The sequence below is a fragment of the Alternaria postmessia genome (genome assembly GCF_024291825.1).
Source record: "Alternaria postmessia strain BMP 2775 chromosome Unknown scaffold_15, whole genome shotgun sequence".
NCBI classification, from domain to species: Eukaryota; Fungi; Ascomycota; class Dothideomycetes; order Pleosporales; family Pleosporaceae; genus Alternaria; species Alternaria postmessia.
Genome location: NW_026260088.1, coordinates 169,214 through 190,132, shown reverse-complemented (window position 1 = coordinate 190,132; position 20,919 = coordinate 169,214). Strand labels below are relative to the sequence as shown.

Here is a 20,919-nt window from a genome sequence, read left to right as displayed (position 1 = left end):
CTGCATCAAGCGCCTTGCTACTAACCGACATGGTAAACTACCCATGCACACGCCCCCGGAGCCCGTCACATGGCAACGCAGCGAGCACCATGGTTTGACATGTCTCTGATGGGCAACAATGACCACCACTACCGTACCGCCGTCCTGCTCGCCAGCAATCGCCAGTTCGCTGCAATCAGCCGGTCCAGCCATTCGCTGCGCAGTCGGCTGTTGGCCGCCCTGGTTGCCCTGGCAAGGACTTGGTAGCAACAAGGGTTTCAGGTTTGATGTGACAGCTCGCCTGCCCTTTCCCCAGCATTGTTCCTGCCGAGCGAGCGAGTGCGCGTGCTCCTGGCCATCAACGGCGCGACCGCTCTAGATACCTCTATATCTGATTCCCTCCATGCACACACGCCGTCTATATCTGATTCCCTCCACACGCACACCGTCTATCTGATCCCCTCCACACCCCGTCTGTCTGATCTCCCGTGCCCACTCGGAGCTAATCGTCACGTTCGCAGAAATGATGTAACTACAGTGGAGCGAGAATGCCAAGGTCAACATGTCTAGTATCGGCTTGAGCAGTGTTCCTCGTCCCTACCAGCACATGGCACATTCCGTTGGCCGCTGTGCTAGTCAATCGGCAGGAACATGTTGAGAGCGAGGGTTCCCGCGTCGATGAGGATTGACACGGAGGAAAGTGCGGAGAATCACCAGCCGAACTGGGACTGTCTCATACTGTTCATTGTGCTTGCCAAACAACGACGTTCGCGACAATCATGTCTGCAGCTATACATTCTTGGATCTAAATGACGCGGAGATAAGGGCGGACATAATCGCTGCATTACCATAGACTATACTTCGTCGCGCTTCGTCCAGATTCCAGGGTACACGTGAGTTGGCGAGCGAGGCTGCTAAGTGGCGGGGCAGACTAGAAGCTCCGGGTCCCGTAACCATAGGATAGCACTGACGCACTTGCACGCTTCGCGCTTCTTTCACTCGACGTCTAACAACACCAAGACGGCCACGGCCTATTTCTTTCTCTATCTTGTTTCCTCTATTCTAATTACTGCCACGCTTCTCGCAAACTCAACTCTCTCGCTGTCCCACACCCTGACAGCCGCCATCGCCGAAGCTCTACTGTAGCCTCAAGGCAGCACAACGCCATCATGGCAGACCAACCGCCCGACCAACCTCACCAAGAAGAGCGACCCGAGCAACCCGAGCAGCCAGACAGCGCCATGTCTGACCAAAAAGACAGCGCAATGCCTGACCAAAAAGACAGCGCAATGCCTGATGCTGCGCCTGCTCCCGCCGCCGAGCCTGATGCCATGTCCGACGCTGACAAAGTGAGCCCGCCTGTTAGTCTCCCATCAAAGAGACACGCTGACGAAGACATTTCTCAGATCCGTGCAAAGCGCCTTGCAAAGCTAGGCGGTCCTGCGACTCCAAATGGTCCCTCACGGCCGCCGTCAACAGCGCCCGAAGCCGCATCATCAAGCACTTCATCGCCCAAGCCTACCGAATCACAGGCACCACGACCGAAGCCTCAACCTGAGCCCACCTCATCCTCAAACCCCTTCTCCCAACTAGGCGTCAAGACCGACGAGCCGCCCAAGAAGCGCATCACCATCAAACCCGCGGTGAGCAACAGCCCAGCGCCGCAGCCCGCTCACAAGGCGCCGGAACTGAGTAGAGAAGCGTGGGAGGACCGGACGCTCAGCAACATCTTCAGAATAACCCTGGACGAGGCCCATACGCAAGATGCACATGGTCACAAGCTGTACTTTGCATCAGGTGCCAAGAGCGACCTTGAGGATGAGGGCAGGCCAGTTCGCCTAAGTACAGATCTGTTGGACTCTGTGATATTGGAGGCAGCGTCGAGCCAAACACAAGGCTCAGCATTGGAGTATCTGATGAGCTGCTGGAAGCGTGTATCCAAGGTGCTTAAGAATCTCACAAACAAAACTGGACCACGATTCGATGTCGTCAAGGAGGCTCGGCGGTTGTGCTTCAGCTATTGCATTTTCGCTGCTACCATGCCAGACATGTTCGGCGAGGAAGCACCTGCAGAGAACGCATTAGCTGATCGCTTACTTCTCGGGCCCGACGACGAGCGCGGTATCTGCTACGAATTCCTCACTGAAGCGAGTCAACGGATAGGCGAAGACGATATGATTAGGGAGGCATTGGTGGGTGCCATGGAAGACGTCAGCAGGCGTCTCTCCACAGTCTCAATGAACGGCGACTACAAACCTCACATGCTAATCTTGCGGGTATTTGTCCGATTTCCACCACTCGTAGCTGCTCTGGCACAGTCCGAGACGTTTCTACCTGCCAACATCGAGGCCCAACACATCGAGACACACAGCTTCTTGGGGCCCTTCTTTCGGTTGTCCCCTATGCAGGCTGAAGTGGCTATGAACTACTTCGCTGGCTCATCCGCTGTTGACAAGGGACTCATCGCAAACGCACAACGCGCCGTCCGCATGACCCTCCAGACTCATCAGGAAGAACTGCTCGACATCACAAATACTTTCATCAAAAACAAGGAGTCTCGCGAGAAGATGCTAGACTGGTTAGCGCTGACGGTCAACAAGAACCACATGAGGCGTGCGATGCAAGTCGACAAGAAGAAAGTCTCGTCAGACGGCTTCATGGTCAATGTGACAGTCATACTAGACCGTCTGTGTGAGCCCTTTATGGACGCTACATTCGCCAAGATTGATCGAATCGATATCGACTACCTACGCCGATCGCCTCGCGTCGACATCCAAGACGAAACCAAGATCAACGCTGATCAAAAGACGTCGGATGAATTTTATAGCACCAAAGCCTCGGGTACCAACAACTTCATTAGCGAGGTCTTCTTCCTGACGGTCGCTGCACATCACTATGGTCTGGAGGCTGCGAACACCAAGTTGAGTACCCTTCAAAAGGACGTGAAGTGGCTCGAAAAGGAGCTTGTGAAGCTCGAACCTGAGCGGTCAAAGTACATGACCAGCCAGGCGCAGCTTGCTATTTTTGATAACCATGTCAAGAAGATGAAGGACCAGATCGAGCGGGGTAAATGCAGCATCCTAGCAATCCAGGGTGTCTTGCTTGACGAGACTATGCAGGCTCGGTCTATGCAACTGATGCGATATGTCATCGTATGGCTATTACGGATTGCTTCGCCCGGAACCTCTTTCCCCAAGTCTGAGCTCCAGCTGCCTCTGCCCAAAGAGCAGCCAGTAGAGTTCAAGTGTCTGCCTGAATATTTCGTCGAAGATATTGTCGGAAACTTCAAGTTCATCACTCGCTACATGCCGCACATCATCACAACCACTCAGTGCGAAGAATTGGTCAAGATCTGTATCGCTTTCCTACGAAGCTCAGAATACATCAAGAATCCATACTTGAAGTCCGGTCTGGTAACAATTCTGTTCCACGGAGTGTGGGGGATTCCTGGTCGACCCAAGGGCGTGCTTGGCGACACGCTCTTCGCGCACGACTTCGCTATGAAGCACCTGCTGCACGCGCTCATGAAGTTCTACATAGAATGTGAGAGCACAGGAACCCATACGCAATTCTTCGACAAGTTTAACATACGATACGAAATCTTCCAAGTCATTAAGTGTATTTGGCCGAACCCAATCTACCGAGAGCATCTTGCTACCGAGGCGCGTGTCAACCTGGACTTCTTCGTCCAATTCGTCAACCTGCTTTTGAACGATGTAACATTCGTTCTAGATGAGTCGTTTACCGCGTTCAAGGAGATTCATGATCTTTCAAGAGAGCTGAAGAATGCACCAGCAAATATGGAGCAGACTGCACGTCAAGAACAGGAAGAGAAGCTGGCGTCAGCTCAAGGGAAAGCTAAGAGCTACATGCAACTCACCAATGAGACCGTTGCCATGTTGAAGTTGTTCACAGAGGCGCTTGCCGATTCGTTCACCAAGAAGGAGGTCGTCGTGCGACTAGCGCATATGCTGGACTACAATTTGGAGGCGCTTGTGGGCCCCAAGAAGTCGCAACTCAAGGTCGAGAACCCTGAGGAGTATGGCTGGAACCCCAGGAACATGCTGGCTGAGGTCACCGACGTCTACCTCAATCTAGAGAGCAAGCAGTCGTTCATCGATGCTGTGGCTACGGACGGACGCTCCTATCGGGAGGAATACATGACCGAAGCTTACAAGATCCTCCAGCGCTTCAAGCTGAAATCGCCCGAGCAGATGGAACAATGGCAATCCATGTCAGACCGCATCAAAGAAGCAAAGGCCCAAGCCGACATGGTCGAAGCGGATCTAGGAGAAATCCCCGACCAATACCTCGACCCCATCCTCGCTTCCCTCATGGAAGACCCCGTCACGCTCCCTGTCAGTAAACAAATCGTCGATCGTGGTACCATCCAAGCACATCTTCTAAGCGACCCACATGATCCATTCAACCGCACGCCACTCAAGATCGAGGACGTCATCCCCAACGACGAACTCCGAGAGGAGATCCAGAACTGGAAGGCGAATTTGCTCGCTCAGAAAATGGCGGAGCGTAATGCTGCTGCTGCGCCGGCTAGTGATGCTATGGACACTTCCTAGGCAGGCTCTTAGAATGTCTACCTAGAATAGGACGATCACGTAGTTATGGTCATTGATGGCGTTTGTGGTGGCGCATTTACTGGATATGGGGCATAAGAGTATGGGTTTTTGGGTATTGAGATGATATTTGTGAGGCATACTAGGGCGACGCATTGTGGTGTTATGCCTTCCTCGTTACATGCATCAACGGAGATAGACATATGAATGTCGACACTTTAAGGAAAAGGCTCTACTCCAATCAACAAGGCCATTTTCTCGTCTTTTGTCCATCTCTAATCGTGTGTTTCTCGTGAGATCATCGTATCATCTTTCTACGTGTCAAGAGAGCATGCTGACTGTGTCAACACCACTCCTTCTTCCATATCCAAAAGTACCCTCCAAATCTCTCTTGATCACTTCCCCACATGCCCACAATACCAAAAGGTGTCATCCTAGCTTTCCACGTCCACATGGTGTCTTCCGAGAAGTATCTCTTTATCAAATAGACAAACCCGTCGTCTTGAACACGACCTTGTAATGAGAACTCTCCAACTGCATCTACTCCCCGGCTCTGCTGATCGACTATCGTGCATTCCGTGAGAGAAGAGTCGACCTCTAGCTCTTCTTTGCATATCCTCCTAGCAACGATTTGGATATCGCGCATTGCAGGGTCGAAACGCCGTCGTCCCAAGTAACGTCGCTGATCAGAGTAATAGCCTGTCCAGCAGCCGGAAGAGAGGAAGTCGGGCGACACCATTTTGTCAAGGTGACACCAGCCGAATGGTATGATTTCGTCTCCAAAGGGGGGCGATTTGCTTATGTCGAAGACAGGTGGCACATTCATCATAGAGTAGAAAGGTATCCCAGTAGGTGAGGGAAGCTCGGTGATGTGACTTGGAGTAAAATGACGTGTGAACAGCTCCAGCTCCAGCATCAGAGTGGGGAGCAATGTCGTAGCTTGGTCCAAGTCAAATGTATCCCCGAAGTAGCCATAGTCCCGCACTCGCTGTCTAAGACTTTTGATAGCGTCTCCATCGGTTCTTACCCCATTACTCAGTGTGATTGGTGGATCTGTGGCACGGTTCACGGAGAAGAAGCGGTCGAAGGGCTCTTTGACTTGCTTCCCGTTGCTAGTCTTTCTGAGTTGTGCAAGAAGGGTGTAGCTGAGAACGAAGTTGGCACTGAGAAGGTCGGGATCAATCGATTTCGGCACCCGCATCCTAAGCAGTACTTGGCCTTGGAGCTGCAAAAAGGTCTCAGGCTTGAGCTCTAAGGCGGCTGGATGGTGAAGAGCCATCATCTGTGGCAGCCATTCTGTGATTTTAAACGAATTGAGCCGCTTAGATGTGCTCAATGTCCATCTATCGTCTTTTTGAAGCAAGGCTTGTATACATCGTTCGGCTGCGTATGCTAAACGGATCGTCTGTTGAAGAGGAATATTCGTCAGGATGGCGTCGCTTTCCGCCCAGTAATTTTCTGACAATTCTATGCCATTCTCTAAAAGAAGAGATCGCTCTAAGTTGTACTTTGCAATATTTTGAAATACCACTTTATCATTGCAGATGTTGCGTAGTCTTCGGTCGACTTCGAGAAGGTTGAGAGCTGAGGAGCAGGGAAGAAAAGATGTAATGTGCTGTATCAACTCGTTGGGAAGTGAGAGAAGTTTTGCCATGGTGATTTCTTTTCTGAGTATAGTTGGATGACGAGTTGAGAAATGCTAGGCTGAAGGAGGGGAACGACACGGCGCTAGCTCACGTGGCGATAACGATAAGACATGTGCTGGTATGAAAGTAACACGACGTGACACGCCGTCCGAACTGCTTAGAATCTCATCGCCAATAGCTACCAAGAGTGTAGACGTTACTGAGATCCTCTTCACATGGCTTGTCGAGACAGCTAATGGTTGCAGCTTTATCACACCATCCACAACGTCAGTCCCAGTAACTACTGGTCGACTCGAAGGCAACGCACGAACGGCCGCACCCAAGGTTGACTCTTCGCAAGCCCACAGAATGTGCAACACAACACCATGTAGAGTCTAAAGCCTATGAGGTTAATCACACTCACTCATTCAAGAAGATCCAAGCTACACTTTCAGATCGATGACCAGAGATACATTTGGCCAATGCTACCCACCCCACTGTTCTGATGAGTTTGTTGCGGACTTGAGATTCAAAATCATCAACAGTCGCATCGTTCAAACAAAAGAGGATGTAACAAATCTGGAAAGCGTTGGTCTTCGAGGCACTCCTTCTCCAATAAGTCCAGGCTACAATGCCGTGTTCAATTCTTTCACAGTTCTCATGCAAGAACTGGAGTATAGACAAGTAACTTTCTAGTTATAAGAAAAAACGATGAGCTTGTCGTAGAATAGATATTCAGTCGATAGATATCAAAAAGCAACGCCGGTGCTCTCAACAGTTTTGCTGGAAAGTCGAATTTGACTTCCTGGTCTCGATGTGTTCCCAGCTGTTACGGAGGATCTCTTCATACCAACGATAAGCTCTCGAAGACGGTCAAGAGTCTCGATGGGGTCCATATCTTTGTTGTCGTTTAGGGTAAAGGTGTAGCGCCATCCTCGTGCTTTGAGTTGACTGTTGAGACTCATTTTTATATGCTCGACCGCGACGTCAGCATTAAAGATAGGCTGGCTGCCTTCCAATGGAAATCCAAACATCTTTACTTGTTTCTTAAATGCGCCAAAATTTCTGAGAACAATTGCAACGACCCGGAATTGAGGAAAGACGATCGACTCTGCTAAGAGGAGTGAGTTTCTCTCAATCCTTCCCTTGAGCTCTTCGAATCGTGGGCAACCAACGCTGTAGTCTTGGAGGTCGAAAACAAACACAAGCGCAGTTTCGTCCTCATGATAGTGACTTCGCGCATCGATAACGGTTACCAGATCTCTAGCCCCAAAAGCAACTTGAAAAGATACGCCTTCGTGTGGTACTGTTGCGAGGGGAGATTCCGTCATTCTTTCCGCTCTAAGAATTTCCGCTCCATACGCTGCGGAGCTTGTGAAATAATCGGTATTATCGGGAGGATCTGGAAATGGACTGTCTAACATTTGATGTATGAAACTGAGATCCAGTCAGCATAGATATGTGATTCCAAGGGCCAATGTAGCATACAATTCTGCTGCAAGATTGCCACTGTTGATACTTAACCCGCGACCAGGTATGCATCTGACCCAAAAGACCATATCCTCGAACTTAATACGATCAGTTGGAAAGTTGAAAGCAACTGAAGAAAACTCTTCGTTCAGTTCTACTGCTTTCCTCATGATCCTCACACAAGAATTCAGAGCATCTTTACGCACTGAAGTCTGACTGGAGTGTGGCTCTAAGACTGCATATGATGTGAGAATCCGCACATCCTCATCATCGCAGACATCTGAGCGATCCTTGACAATCGTGGATACAAGATCGATGCATAGCTCCTGGAGCTTCGAGTTGTACAATCGACATTGCTCTTGGTCGATCAGATGAGCCGCTTCAATGCAATTGACTAGTAAATCCTTGCCAGTGTGATCCTGCCCTAAGATACGGATCTTTCTCAAGCTGTTCGACGTTGACACAGACTCTGTCTTCTGTGCGGTCGATGACTGGGCCGTCATGTTCTGCTGTCGTCTTCTTAGAAGGTCTCTGACCGAGCCTCGAAATGCACGCTCGTAGACTCCGGTAGAAAAGATGTTTGAATCGAATTCAAAGACACGAGAAATCTTTGAGAGATTATCTGTCATCTTGCTGGTAAGGGAGGCAGAGTCACGATGGACATACAGTGACACCGAATCTGCTTTCGCCCGATGGAGCACTTTACGGTTTTTACTTGTTTCGAGATATCTTTGCTGTGCAGAGAGTGTTTTGCTGGACATATAAGCTTGGAATGTCGAGAGTTAGGTTGTCGCAGTTGTTACCAGTTGCACGCGGTCAACAACAGAGTCAGTGCGCTCGTCTGGTGCTCGATAAGCTTCTGTACGTTTTCTGGACCGCTGCTACCAAAAGCAACCTTGAATTTATTGCGAAGGTCGAGTGGTTTCTCTGTTAGCTGCGCCATGTTGGTAAAAAAACTCTCAACCTTATCTATCAACAGTTTGCAACAAGAAATAGACACGTCTAAATCCATCACAAGCTGATGATGGGTGTCTTGGAGATCCTGGTCTATCCACTCTTGGATCTTGGTTGTGGCAGCCCGCAAGGCTGTGAGCTGGGACGCCAGACTGAGTAAAGCGAGATCCGCTTCACCCCATCTGGCTTGAAGATCTCTGATGATGCCAACGACCTTGCTTATACCATCCACGATACTAACAATTGATCCGACTCCACCTTCGAGCGTATGAAGTTAATATTTATCGCACATGCATTTGGGACAGGCACGTTGCTCACCGAGGATGGCGAGAACTTCCGCCATCTTGTTGGCGCGTTCCAGCCTTGTGACGCATCCACTAACTTCTTATCAGGGACAGAGAGTCTGTACCTTCGACTTAGCACAGGTTTTGTTCGAGCGAATGCCACATATTAGACAGAAAAATGATGAGGAAAATGTCGTTGGAGATGACAGAAGTAAGGAGAGTACAAGACCTGTATTGGGGTGGGTGGAAGCGCAGAGCATCCCCAATGCTCAGCCTCGCGCTACGCCCATCGTGTTCAACATCTGGAAAACCTGATTGGCCCGGCTACGGTCCACTCGGATCATAGAGGAACAGTATGCAGTTGTTGACTGAATAGGAAATGGCACGATGCTCATATACGCTCGAAAATGTAGTCATAGTATGTCCGTATTGCAAGTGACCGGCAACCACTCCCTATCGACATTCGAACGATGCTGCCTCATCGGGATTTCCAGTCACATACATCAAGTGCTTCGGCCACAAGCAAAGTTCCGCTTTCCTACCCGCTGTCGTCTTTGCCTCGAGCGTGTCGGGTGCCACACCCATCTCTACCCAGTCAATGAGAGCCTTAAGACCATCTCCAGGATACCAACCCAGCCCACCGCCGTAATGATCGACACCTGGCGCCTCGAAGTATCGATAGTAATCGCTAGCATTCGCGTCACGCTCGTTGACCTGCTGCGCGTAGTGCGCAGTCGCGTCAGGCGCGATGGCCTGATCAGCAAGTCCGTGCCATGAGAGAAGCTTGCCACCCGCTTTGCGAAATCCATCGAGGTTCGAGTTCGCCGTTCCGATGATGGAATCATAACGGTCCACAGCTTGGTAGAAGAGCTCTTCGAAATACGAGATGTTAAGTCCTCCAGTATCGTACTCACGATCCCGCAGAACAAAGTCGGTAATCCAAGTCTGGGGGACGGTGAACGGTACACCGACACATGTATTGTTGCTCTTACACGTTGTTGAAGCGAGGCCAGCAAATGTAGCACCGATGTTGCCGGCGTACCAAAGAAAACGGCCTTCGGTTGTCGTGGCACCCTGCCATATCATCTTGGCGACCGTGGCTACAGTGGTTGTGATCGTCATGCTCTGGTTCGTAGACGGACAAATGTGTTGTCTGCCAACAACGGTCATCGGGTCAAAAGTGCATTCTTGGGGTAACGAGATAATGCCATCCTTTAGTCCATCTAGTCCATCGCAGGCTTCGGTGGCAGCAACATTTATAGCCTCAAACTCCTGTGGGGACGGAAATCCTGCCCGGTGTTAGTCATTTGCTCCAATATCAGCAAGGGACGTACCATTCTCGTTCATGACGACCTGCGGCCAGATGAGTTGCATCATCAACTCGTTCCAGTATATGGCTGGAGCAGTTGCCAGGATACCGTCATATTGATTTGGATACCTCTGAGCCATCATATAACCTTGCCTGCCACCCTGGGAACATCCGTTCCAGTAGCTGTAGCTTGGTACTCTACCGTAGTAGGAATGCGCGACCGCCTTCCCAAGCGTGGCGAGATCATCTAGCGCAACCGAGGATAGATCTTCCAACAATACCCAATTGACATTGCCAGGACTGACTAGCGACCAGCTTATGTCATTACCGATGTGACCTCCATCCGTCGCAATGGCAACAAACCCCTCGCTAGCTGCCCATAGAAGCGTGGTATTAGTTTCAGGTCCTGTCGCCCAACCCCCACCACCAGCTCCTAGAAGCCTTCCAGTCCAGTTTTCAGTGGAAGGCAGCCAGATGACGGTGTTGATCGTGTCGTTATACCCGGGATGTGTGTATGTAATAGTGACTTCGCAAGCGTTCAGGCCGTTCACAGTGACAGCGTAATGATTTTGGTCAGCGGGAGCTTCAAATGACAGGTTGATGTGTGTCTTTGTTGTGATGTTGAGAATTTGACTGCCGTATAGCTCCAAATCCTGGAATGAAGATGCTTCGCACGCTTGCTCCCCAGAAGCTGGGTATGTTAGGCACCCTAATATAGGGAGAAATAAGACAGGATTTGGTATTCTCAGGAACGACATGTTCACAGTAAAATCTTTACCTAGGCAACGATCAAGATAGTTTAGATTCGAAGCCACTTACTGTGAACGCATGGCGGCGTCTACTTATAGCGAATGCAAGCAGACTGCGTTTACACATTCACCCGCAATCCATGAATTCCAGTGGTATATCCACAGGGATATCTAAGTTGATGAGCGTGAGACAATGACCGACATCCTGTTAATATGCAGGAGTATCAGGTGTCGTAAGGTGCTGTTATGTCGTCAAACCGTGCTGTAGAAGGATGATTTCTGGCGACGCCACAGTGCCATAATCGGTGCTAGTGCATCTTTCAATAGGTATCCACGAATTGGCGAACAATGGTTGAATCATGTGCTGCTGACTCAAGAAATGTCTGAAGCATTTGTGACAAAAGGCGACCAATTTAAATCCCTGTCGTGGCGCTTTGAGGTGATTTGAGGCCTTTTCGATGGCACGGTATTTCGCATCTTTAATATGTTGAGTCTCTTAGACTGTGATTTTTGGTTCCTGACGCTGTCTTTGTGAACTTCTGTAGATGAAGTGGGTGGAGGATGGCTGTCGTGGATGGTCGGGTCCTTGGACTCTTCTCGCGCCGCGTACCGCTTTTCGTCTTTCTTGCATCCCCAATTCAACCGGGGTCGCTTGAGTGCATATTCTGATGACCGGCTTACATCTTTGAATCGGTGTCGCAGTATCGCCCATGAGCACGTTGTTGTAGATGAGGTCCAGAGCAATCTCAATGTGCTACAGATCTCTCCGAAGTATAGCGGGTACACTATACCTCTTTCAGCGCGCGCAAATACGTCACTACGCATCAGTTTCGCGATGCGCCAGAACGCTTCCTGGAGCTTCGCCAGTCATGAATCCCTTCTAGCCCAAAGACATTATCACTCTTTCTTCCAGCCCATACTCAAATACCGAGTCGGCTTTGAATTACCCCACATACTTCGTGTGGGGCAACAGCTACCCCAACAGCACCCCGCATCGGACTTGTACCGTGTCGGAACCATGCCGTCCGTATACATACAGGATGTCAAATTTCCACATCTTTTCGACAGATCCTGTCCTAGAGGGCGAAATTACTGTACTCTAAAATCGAACACCAGAACAACACAAGTATGGATCCAGCACAATTCGGCTACAGTACCATTCCTCTAAATCATGCTCCATACGGCCCTATCGTACCGTCTGCCCTAGAAGGCTCCAATGCCGGGAAGGTAGCCCTAGTAACGGGAGCTGGTCAAGGCATCGGCGCCGCCATCGCAGAATCGCTAGCGAAATCCGGGGCCAATGTAGCCATTCTGGACCTCAACGCCGACAAGCTCACCCAAACCAAGAAGACATGTTCAGCATTTGGAGGAAAGGTCGAAGCGTATGGTTGCGATGTGACGGACATGGAGCGAGTGAAGGAAGTCTTTGGGCAGGCGGAGAAGCAATTAGGACCAATCGATATACTGGTGAACAACGCCGGAATTTTTACTCAGCGGCCTTTCATCATGGGGGATTTCGAGACATTTTGGAAACAAATCGAAGTCAACTTCAAGGCTGTAAGTTCACGTTAATCAGGTCAATTTATTTTCACTAAAAAAAAAATTCCAGCCCTTAATGCTTATCCACGCCATCCTTCCACGAATGCAAGAACGCGGACACGGCTGCATTATCAACATCGCCTCCCGCTCAGGTACCGTCGATGTACCCATGACATTGGGATACGTAACTTCCAAAGCAGCGCTCATCCGGGCTACACATACACTGCAGACTGAGATGGAGCTTGATGGACTGGATCCTGCGATTCACATGTATGCGCTACACCCGGGTGGTGTCAAAGGGAACATGGGCGGAGGTAAAACCAAATCTGTCGAGGTTGATGCTGTGTCCATGCTAACGCAATGTAGCTCCGGCTGCGGATGATGTGAAGAAGAAGTACGGTGATGTTACAGATGAGGAATTCTTCAAGGATCTATTCAAGGATGGGCCTTCGCTTTGTGGGCAGACGTGTGCATGGCTGGCTAGTGGGCAAGGAAAAGAGCTTAGAGGGCTGTTCCTAGGTAAGACGCGTCTCTTGTAAGGACCTTGTATCTTATGACTAATACCATTCAGATTGCCGACAAGACGTGAGGAATTTGCTCGAAATCGGACGAGACACATTGTTGAAGGAAAACCGGAACAAGCTGACAGTGAACTTCATTGATGGATATTGCAACGAGCCATAGTGATCGGAATTCAAAACCGATGTCATTCTGTGGTAGCCAAGCGGCATTCTAATATATTACAAGAAGTGAGAGAAGTGCATGAGAACAAAACATGATTCCACATACAAAACCGAGTATCACCGCAATGAGCTCAAGAGTTTATGGTCTTCGCCTACACAGCTTCTTCCCTTTGTAGATCAACTGTTGCTCATGCGACTGAACCTAAGCATCCTAGGTCATATACACTTAGTAAACTGGGACCTTGAAAGCATCGAAAGTGTAGGTCCAGCTCTCAATGGATGCCTTATCCTCAACGCAGTCAAAGTCAGAGCTGTTTCCAGACCAAAGCGGTCGCGCAGGCCACTGGCAAAGCTGCTGCACCTCGCCAGCGTTGGTGCCCGACGCTACGGTGGCGTTGAGGCGGCTAGGCTTCACTCCGTTCTCAACCCAGTCGATGATAGTAGCCATGTTGTCTTGCGGGTAAAGGCCAGGCTGAAGAGCGTTGGCATTGCAGTGCGCCGCGCCGGGAATGAGGTAGAATTGGTACCAGTCGGCCATGGCTTCTTGAGCCTCAGCATCGGTCATGTTAGGGTACATGATCGAGCGAACGGACTGCCAGTAGTGGACCGAGGATGCAGCAGGGATAGAAGGGTCAGATTCACCGTGGTAGTGGATCATCTTCGCGCCTGAAGACTGGAAAGGCGTGAGGTCGGGGAGAGTGGTTTGCAGGCTGTCGAGGTAGCGGACCATGCCGATGTTCATCCATCCTACGAGATCATCGTAGGTGATGTTGTCGAGGTTGGCAAGGTTGTCCAAGTCGAGCAGCTGGACGAACTTGGTCACGTACTCGCCACCAGTGGAAGGGATGTTGAGCTCCCACTCGCCGGTCGCATTGTTGTACGTTGGCTCGGCGTCGCTAAGCTCCGAGCCAATCTGCCAAGAGAGGTATGCACGCTCGCCCTTGGAGTTATGAAGGCCATCGTAGACACCTTGCGCCAATGCAATATCATTGGCGTTGATGGTGCCGTTCTGTTCGGGTTGAGCACTGGTCTGGCTTCCTGGCATCTGACGCTTGCTGAGGCCACGCTTGCTGAACCCAAAGCCAAGGGAAGTACTGGTCTGGGCAGCACAGTAGTAGCTTTCGCCGATCAGAGAGCTGAAATTGAAGTTGAGTTTGCAAAGGTCGGTGCGGGAGATGACACCTGCAGCGACATGTGTTAGAGCGCATCTCTTATATAATAGTTTAGGTTACTTGCCATCAGTACGTCCGTCGAGAGGATCGCAAGCTGCAATCGTAGCGTTGACAATTTTGTCCAACGCGCATGGCGGTGGGAAGTAGTCGTTGACAACGTTGATTGTAGCAGGGTAGACATGTAGAACCTGCTGCTGTGCGTAGCGGAAGGCGGGTGCACCAGCCACAACGCCATCGTACTCCTCACCCCAGCGCTGAACCTGGCTCATAGCCTCGCGGCCACCGTCAGAGCATCCCTCGAAATAAGTGAAGACCTTGGTGTCGTTCAACCCGTAGAAGGCCTGTGTGACCGGTTTTCCAATCTTCGTCAACTCTCCGAGGGCGGTGTAGGCGAAGGCATAGGTGGCGTCCCAGTTGATCGTTCCATTGCCGTATAACACTGCTGCATCGAAGTTCTGGTTGAAAGCATCGTAGCCGGCCGAAGTGGCTCCAGAAGCAGCGCCGTATGGCAAACCTCCTGTCGCATCGCTGGAGAGTGCGTAGCCTCCGCCACCAGAGAGATAGAAACGATTGGCGAAGGTAGAAGGTTCGGGAAAGGCAAAGATGAGAGGAATGACATCTTCCTTTCCAGTATGGACATAGCTAACAGTGACGTTACAGTAGTTGTAGGTAGTACCATCGGTAGCTGTTGACGCCATACCGCCACCTCCAAGAGTAGCATTGTAGACGGCACTGGCGGTTACAGTGCTTGGGAGTAAATCGATACCCAGTAGAGTGCCGTTGGAAGGGAGAGAGGCCTGTACGTTTGATACGGTGCAGAGGTCAGTCAGCGAGGCTGCGTTGGCGGTTACTGCCATGGCGGCGGCCGTGGCGCGAGATGAGTGTCGCATGGTGGGCGTACGAACAATGAGAAGATAACAAGATAACGAGAGGGTATCCCCGAACAACTGTAGAGAAGCTTGGTGAGCTGGGTGGTAAGCAAGACATTCCTCGCGGATTCTCGAGCATTATGTACTTCCTGCCAGTCCTGACTCGGACCATCTACTTCACTATGGTCATCGCAGTAGGGACCCAGATCTATGGCCGCAGTCTCTATCCATGCTTAGAGTAACCCCTAGCAATCTCTCAGATCACTGTTGCCAAACTTTTGACCCTATTCTTGTCCATGCGTGCCCTGTCAGAGACCTAGATCGGCGGTGTCCAGCCCTGTAGTGACGGCATCTCCCGACTAGCGCAATATCGCAATACGTGTGCAATGATCCAAATGGAAGGAAAATATAGTACGCCGGCTGTATCAATTGTTGCGCCGCGTCACTGGGAAACATCTTGCTGGTAGTAGGTATGAGCTGAAGTTACGCGTTCTCGGTTAGCGTGCCGGGGGCCCAAGCTTGGATGAGCCTTTATCCAGACAAGCCTTGTAGCTGATGCTTTTCAAAGATCTTTGCTGTGCAAGGCTTGCAGCCAAGTGATCAGGCGGATGAGAGATCAAGCGGTCTTACGGCTTTGAAGCCGCGTATCATCGCGGCGAAGTTTCTCTTATTAGTGATGAAAGAAATAGTTCGTCCGAAGCGATCATTGCGCTGTTATAATGACATTGTTTTGGTTTGCTCACAAGTACGCTAATATATGTCAAAGAGCGTCTATACTTGGTGTATGCTACTCTTCACACCGTCTCCTTCGTCTCAACATGCTCCGTGCTTATCTCCTTCTCAAACTTCGCTTCCTCATTCGCAGCAATCCTCGCATCGGCTTCGATAAACTCGGCTGGGCGGTGTAACTGGATAGCAAGCTTGTTGCGATGAATTAGGATACCCGGTTGAGTCTCGAAGAAGCGATCGATATCCTCTAGGGTTCTGTTCGCTGTCTCTGGGTACAGAAAGTATGTAATCGGAATGAACGAAAAGCAGATGACTGCCCAGATAATCCAGAATTTGTAGCCTAGATTTTGGATACCGGGAAGTGTAGCCTGCACAACACCATAGTTACAGATCCAATTGGTCGCCATTGCGAGCGAAGCGCCTTTGGTTCTCATTTCAAGGGCGTTGATCTCGGTTGGATACAGCCATGGCACGCCTAGAACGCCCATTCCGAAGCTGGCGAAGAACACGAAGAAGAACGAAACTGCGACGATACCCAGTTTATACGAGTCGCCACCTGCTTCAGTCTGACCCTGGGACGCTGCAATGACGATCCAGCAGATGGAACATGCTCCGGCGGAGACCATCATAACTTTGCGACGTCCATATCGCTCGATGACGAAGTATGCCAAGCAAGCAAATATGAGATAGTCGACTGAGCCGGCGGCGGCGAGGATGCGCGAAAGAAGTTCCGAGATACCCAGAGCATTTATGAAGATGTAACTCATGTAGTAAGACGTGACGTTGATTCCTGATATTTGGTTCATAGCCTGCATCCAAGCACCGAGAAGCATGCGCCGCAGGACACCGCTAGGTCCTTTGCCGGTAAGGAGCTGCATCCACGTGTACGTGTTCATATGTTCACGGTCTAGGATGTCCTTGATGATGTTGTACTGTGTGATTACCGAGGCTGACTCCGGCGTTGCTCCATGGCCTTCGAGAGCAGCAAGGACTTCCAAGGCCTCGTCATGTTTTCCTTTGCGAATCAGTAGACGAGGTGAGTCTGGTAGGAAAGGACACATGGCGTAGATGCAGAAAGTGAAGAAGAGTTGGAACGCTAGTGGGAAGCGCCATGCTATATCGCGCGGTGCGAACGAGAAGCCGAGCGTGAGCCAGTTTGAAATGCTGAAACCGGTGATACAGTTCGCTACAGACATGTCAGCTGAGATGAGATCACAGATGCCGGTATGCACATACCCATCTGAATGATGACAAGCTTTCCTCGACTATTCATCTTGCTTGTCTCAGCTTGCCAGACTCCAGCCGTGGCTGTGTTCATGCCAGTACCAAGTCCAGCCACAATGCGCCCGACCATCATGCTCGCTACGGTCCAGCTGCATGTCTGGATGATTGCGCCAATACCAATGATTGTCGAACCGAGTATAATCTGCCTTGGACGTCCGAGGATGTCGCCAGTCCAGATGGTAGACATCGCTCCAATGAAGCATCCGATGTTGTATATGGAGGTCATTACACCTTGCATATTCGCGGACGGATATCCGAACGTATGAAGGAAGTTCTCCGAGATAATGACATTGCCGAACACACCTTGATCATAACCGTAGAAGCTGCTAGGCGTCAGATAGGTACGACAAGGATTATTCGAATCGCATCTTACATGAGTACCGTACTAGCAGCGATGGAAATCCACACTGTCAGTCGCTCACCAGAGCCTCCAAGGTATTTGCGCGCCATGGTGGAGTGCTGCTTGAGCAGATACCACCGTCTCACTCAGAACGCGGCAGTAGTCGCAGGTGAGATCAAGGAGTCGAAGAATCGGGAGGAAAGATCCTCAAATTGAGGGGTGTCAACAAGTGGCACAATGCAGAGCCCTGTACCGAACTTTGTGATGTGCAACGGGGTCACAGCGAGGATCGCCTCTTTATACAGGCTCTCATACCCAGCCTCGGGATCTTCTCCGCTTATCATTATCCTCATGTGCGAAGCTTGTCAAGCCTCATAAGCGTTTGGTCGTCTCGAGATCCACCGTACTTCCCCAGAGTCAGAGCACATCCCCCATACCCCGTAGACCGTGGGCCCACATAGTCAACATTAGAGCTCTGTGACTGGTGATAGCGGCGATTTAGCCGAGCGAAGAGGCGACGAGCGATCAGAGCGTAAGGATAGAATGACGACTGCAGCGTTGAGGTTGCGAACATGGGGATAATGCATCGCGGAATACTAGTTCAGGGAAGGCGGAATGCTGTGTCGGCTGTCAAGTACGGAAGGTGAAGCGAGCGCGGGGTAAAAAGGAAAGTAGGCCGGGTGTGGGGAAAATCGGTGTCGAAACCCACGCCGCGACATGAAAGCTGGGGAAACCGGGTGATAACTTCTGTACTCTTGTACGCATCTTTCGCATAGTTGGAAACAGGACAGGCTCCCGATACCTAAACCCTTTTCGCGCATTCAGCCACGCAACTGCCTAATTAGCAAATCAGCATCATGGAGTCCCCGCAATACTCCTCAAACGTCAATTTATCTCGCGGAAGAAATAAGTTGCAAATCAAGTAGCGCACCATAGCCCTATGATCTGCGCATCGTATTCAAAATTATTGAGCGCGAGGTTTTCCAAATCCAGGAGTACTCCCGATATACGAGAGACATTCGCATGAACTCATTCCTCCCACCGGTAAAAGGTTAGTGGCCAGTTCTTCGTGTTGACGATAAACTCAAAATGCAGAAGTATAAAGATGCCAGACATCTAGATGGTTGAGTACGGACACAACTGCCTGCTAAGATATTCTCACCATGATGTGGACCAACTCTGTCCTTGTCACCCTCGCTGGGGTGACCCATGTCGCATCGCAGTCATTCCAGCAAACGCCAGTGATGGGCTGGAACTCGTACAACCAGATGTCATGTAGTCCCAATACCCAAAAGATAACTACCACCATCAACTCTCTCGCCAGTCGTGGCTTCGTTGATGCAGGCTACAAGTTCTTCCAAATCGACTGTGGGTGGGCCTCAAGAGATGGACAACGTAACACAACGAGCGGCGCTTTGAAGGTGGATCTCAAAGCTTTTCCAGGCGGCTTGAAGCCTCTGAGTGACCTTGCAAGGTCCAAAGGCATGAAGTGGACCATGTACTCGGATGCTGGTGTGCGCATGTGCGATCCGCAAGCACCAAGCCCTGTCTTAGGCTCCTTGGGCCACGAAGCTGCGGATGCCGACTTCTTCAAGACGCTGAACACCGAATACGTCAAATGTGAGTTCTAAGAAGTAATCTTCCATCTTGATCGCCGTACTCACAACCCTTCAGACGACAACTGCTATGCCGATGGACCTGCAGCTAGCCAGAACGCCCCCAAAAACGCCAGGACCGATTTTGTCTCTCGCTTTGGCGTCATGTGGAAAGAACTTCAACGAGTCGGCATCCCTGGACTGCTGATCTGCCAATGGGGTGTACCTTTCAGCACATCTACTGGCTTACAAGGACCTGTTCAGTGGACTAAGGGCATCTCTACATCCTTCCGGCTGTCGGATGACATCACGTCAGGTTGGGCGTCTATGTTCCGCATCTACAATCAAGCCGTACACATTGCGAAGTCCGGCCTAGTAGGCCCCGGACATATTGCCGATGCTGATCTACTCATGGTGGGCAATTCTGGTATGACGTTTGATGAGCAAGCTACTCACTTCGCTGCATGGGCCATGTTGAAGTCGGCGCTGATGATCTCGACTGATGTTCCAGCTTTATCAAATGAGCTTGTTGCTGTTCTGCAGAACAAGGACCTGATTGCTATCAACCAAGACTCAGCTGTCAAGCCGGTCACGCTCCACCAGCGCTGGAGCGGAGATCGAGACCTTTGGGCCGGCGATCTTGCTAATGGAGATATGGCTGTCCTAGTCGTAGATATCAGCAACACTGCTCGTACGCTGAGCCTGCAGCTTTCTGAGCTTGATATAGCTTCGGCATCTATCAAGGATCTCTGGACTGGTACGACTATCAGCGGAGCTTCTCTTTCCAAACAAGTCAAAGCCCATGGATCTCTCGCCATCCGTCTCTCCAATATTCGCCGCTCGACAGCTACGAAGCCCACTTATACATTCGTCTCCGCATCAACTGGCTCCCTCTCTTCGGGTGCAAACACCCAATCTTGTTCAGGCTGCACCTCATCTAACAAAGTCGGCAACCTGGGTGGATCTTCGAACGGCCGTGTAACGATCTCCAATCTTCGCACGTCCAAAGCCACACAGACAGTGCTTTTTGACTATATCAATGGCCAGGTTGACTACATGGGCGGCAGCAACGAGCGCGTCGCAGCGATCAGCGTGAACGGAGGAGCCGCGAAGACCGTTAGCTTCCCTCTGAGCGGGTACAATTGGGACAAAGATGTGTACAAGAATTACGGCGTGGAGTTGTCGGGCTTCAGCACTACGGGTACTAACACCATCACCATCTCTGGTGTTGGAAGCGCGTACGCACCAGATGTTGACAGGGTTGGCGTAGTTGCTTAGCACACGGCCGGTCTCACTTCGGTGTATCACGGTCTTTCCAGCCACGGCTGATTAACCGCCTCAGCCACCTCTAGTGGCCTGAATGTCTGTTTTGCGACAAGCTACGGATGTTTCTGAAGTACAATGAATAACATCACTCTATATTCGGCCCGATAAAGCTTCAGACCGTTATTCACGTATATACTCGCGCAACCTGTCCTCCGTCCGACCAACCGCATAGTACAATTCTGTGAGGCTTCTCCGCGTTATCCTTGCTTGAGCTGGTAGAGTAGTTGTTTTGGCCGTCACACACGCCAGTCCTTACGATATTCAATGTGATATCCGAGTGTTCGGCCTTTCTGCTGCCCTTTAAATGACTGACCGTATTTCCAAGACAGCAAAGCCCGGCAAGTGTGACGTATGCCCGTCTCTTTGTAGTTCAGTGCATGAGCGAATATCATTCATTCCGGGCCTGCAATATAAGACACATAAGTACCTTCACCCATC

General features: G+C 50.7%; 8 protein-coding genes across 8 annotated transcripts; 3 read left to right on the top strand and 5 right to left on the bottom strand.

Annotated features, from left to right (window-relative positions):
• Positions 1-1,148: 1,148 nt before the first annotated feature.
• On the top strand, positions 1,149-4,556 carry J4E82_003484 (uncharacterized protein; the record flags this gene model as incomplete). The annotated part of the gene is made up of 2 exons (XM_051729770.1): positions 1,149-1,328; positions 1,386-4,556. 2 exons carry the CDS (start codon positions 1,149-1,151, stop codon positions 4,554-4,556), a joined length of 3,351 nt encoding a protein of 1,116 aa, XP_051590444.1.
• Positions 4,557-4,896: 340 nt separating this feature from the next.
• Positions 4,897-5,835, bottom strand: J4E82_003483 (uncharacterized protein; the record flags this gene model as incomplete). Its single annotated transcript, XM_051729769.1, has 1 exon — positions 4,897-5,835. One exon carries the CDS (start codon positions 5,833-5,835, stop codon positions 4,897-4,899), a length of 939 nt encoding a protein of 312 aa, XP_051590443.1.
• Positions 5,836-6,927: 1,092 nt separating this feature from the next.
• On the bottom strand, positions 6,928-8,591 carry J4E82_003482 (uncharacterized protein; the record flags this gene model as incomplete). Its single annotated transcript, XM_051729768.1, has 3 exons — positions 6,928-7,615; positions 7,667-8,401; positions 8,452-8,591. The coding sequence occupies 3 exons, from the start codon at positions 8,589-8,591 to the stop codon at positions 6,928-6,930; spliced, it is 1,563 nt and encodes a 520-aa protein (XP_051590442.1).
• A 748-nt stretch (positions 8,592-9,339) lies between these two features.
• Positions 9,340-11,025, bottom strand: J4E82_003481 (uncharacterized protein; the record flags this gene model as incomplete). Its single annotated transcript, XM_051729767.1, has 3 exons — positions 9,340-10,175; positions 10,221-10,886; positions 11,022-11,025. The coding sequence occupies 3 exons, from the start codon at positions 11,023-11,025 to the stop codon at positions 9,340-9,342; spliced, it is 1,506 nt and encodes a 501-aa protein (XP_051590441.1).
• Positions 11,026-12,072: 1,047 nt separating this feature from the next.
• On the top strand, positions 12,073-13,167 carry J4E82_003480 (uncharacterized protein; the record flags this gene model as incomplete). Its single annotated transcript, XM_051729766.1, has 4 exons — positions 12,073-12,501; positions 12,554-12,797; positions 12,850-13,002; positions 13,055-13,167. The coding sequence occupies 4 exons, from the start codon at positions 12,073-12,075 to the stop codon at positions 13,165-13,167; spliced, it is 939 nt and encodes a 312-aa protein (XP_051590440.1).
• A 225-nt stretch (positions 13,168-13,392) lies between these two features.
• Positions 13,393-15,195, bottom strand: J4E82_003479 (uncharacterized protein; the record flags this gene model as incomplete). Its single annotated transcript, XM_051729765.1, has 2 exons — positions 13,393-14,348; positions 14,412-15,195. 2 exons carry the CDS (start codon positions 15,193-15,195, stop codon positions 13,393-13,395), a joined length of 1,740 nt encoding a protein of 579 aa, XP_051590439.1.
• An 806-nt stretch (positions 15,196-16,001) lies between these two features.
• On the bottom strand, positions 16,002-17,670 carry J4E82_003478 (uncharacterized protein; the record flags this gene model as incomplete). Its single annotated transcript, XM_051729764.1, has 3 exons — positions 16,002-17,122; positions 17,173-17,543; positions 17,594-17,670. The coding sequence occupies 3 exons, from the start codon at positions 17,668-17,670 to the stop codon at positions 16,002-16,004; spliced, it is 1,569 nt and encodes a 522-aa protein (XP_051590438.1).
• Positions 17,671-18,723: 1,053 nt separating this feature from the next.
• Positions 18,724-20,433, top strand: J4E82_003477 (uncharacterized protein; the record flags this gene model as incomplete). The annotated part of the gene is made up of 2 exons (XM_051729763.1): positions 18,724-19,180; positions 19,235-20,433. The coding sequence occupies 2 exons, from the start codon at positions 18,724-18,726 to the stop codon at positions 20,431-20,433; spliced, it is 1,656 nt and encodes a 551-aa protein (XP_051590437.1).
• Between the last annotated feature and the right edge of the window lie 486 nt (positions 20,434-20,919).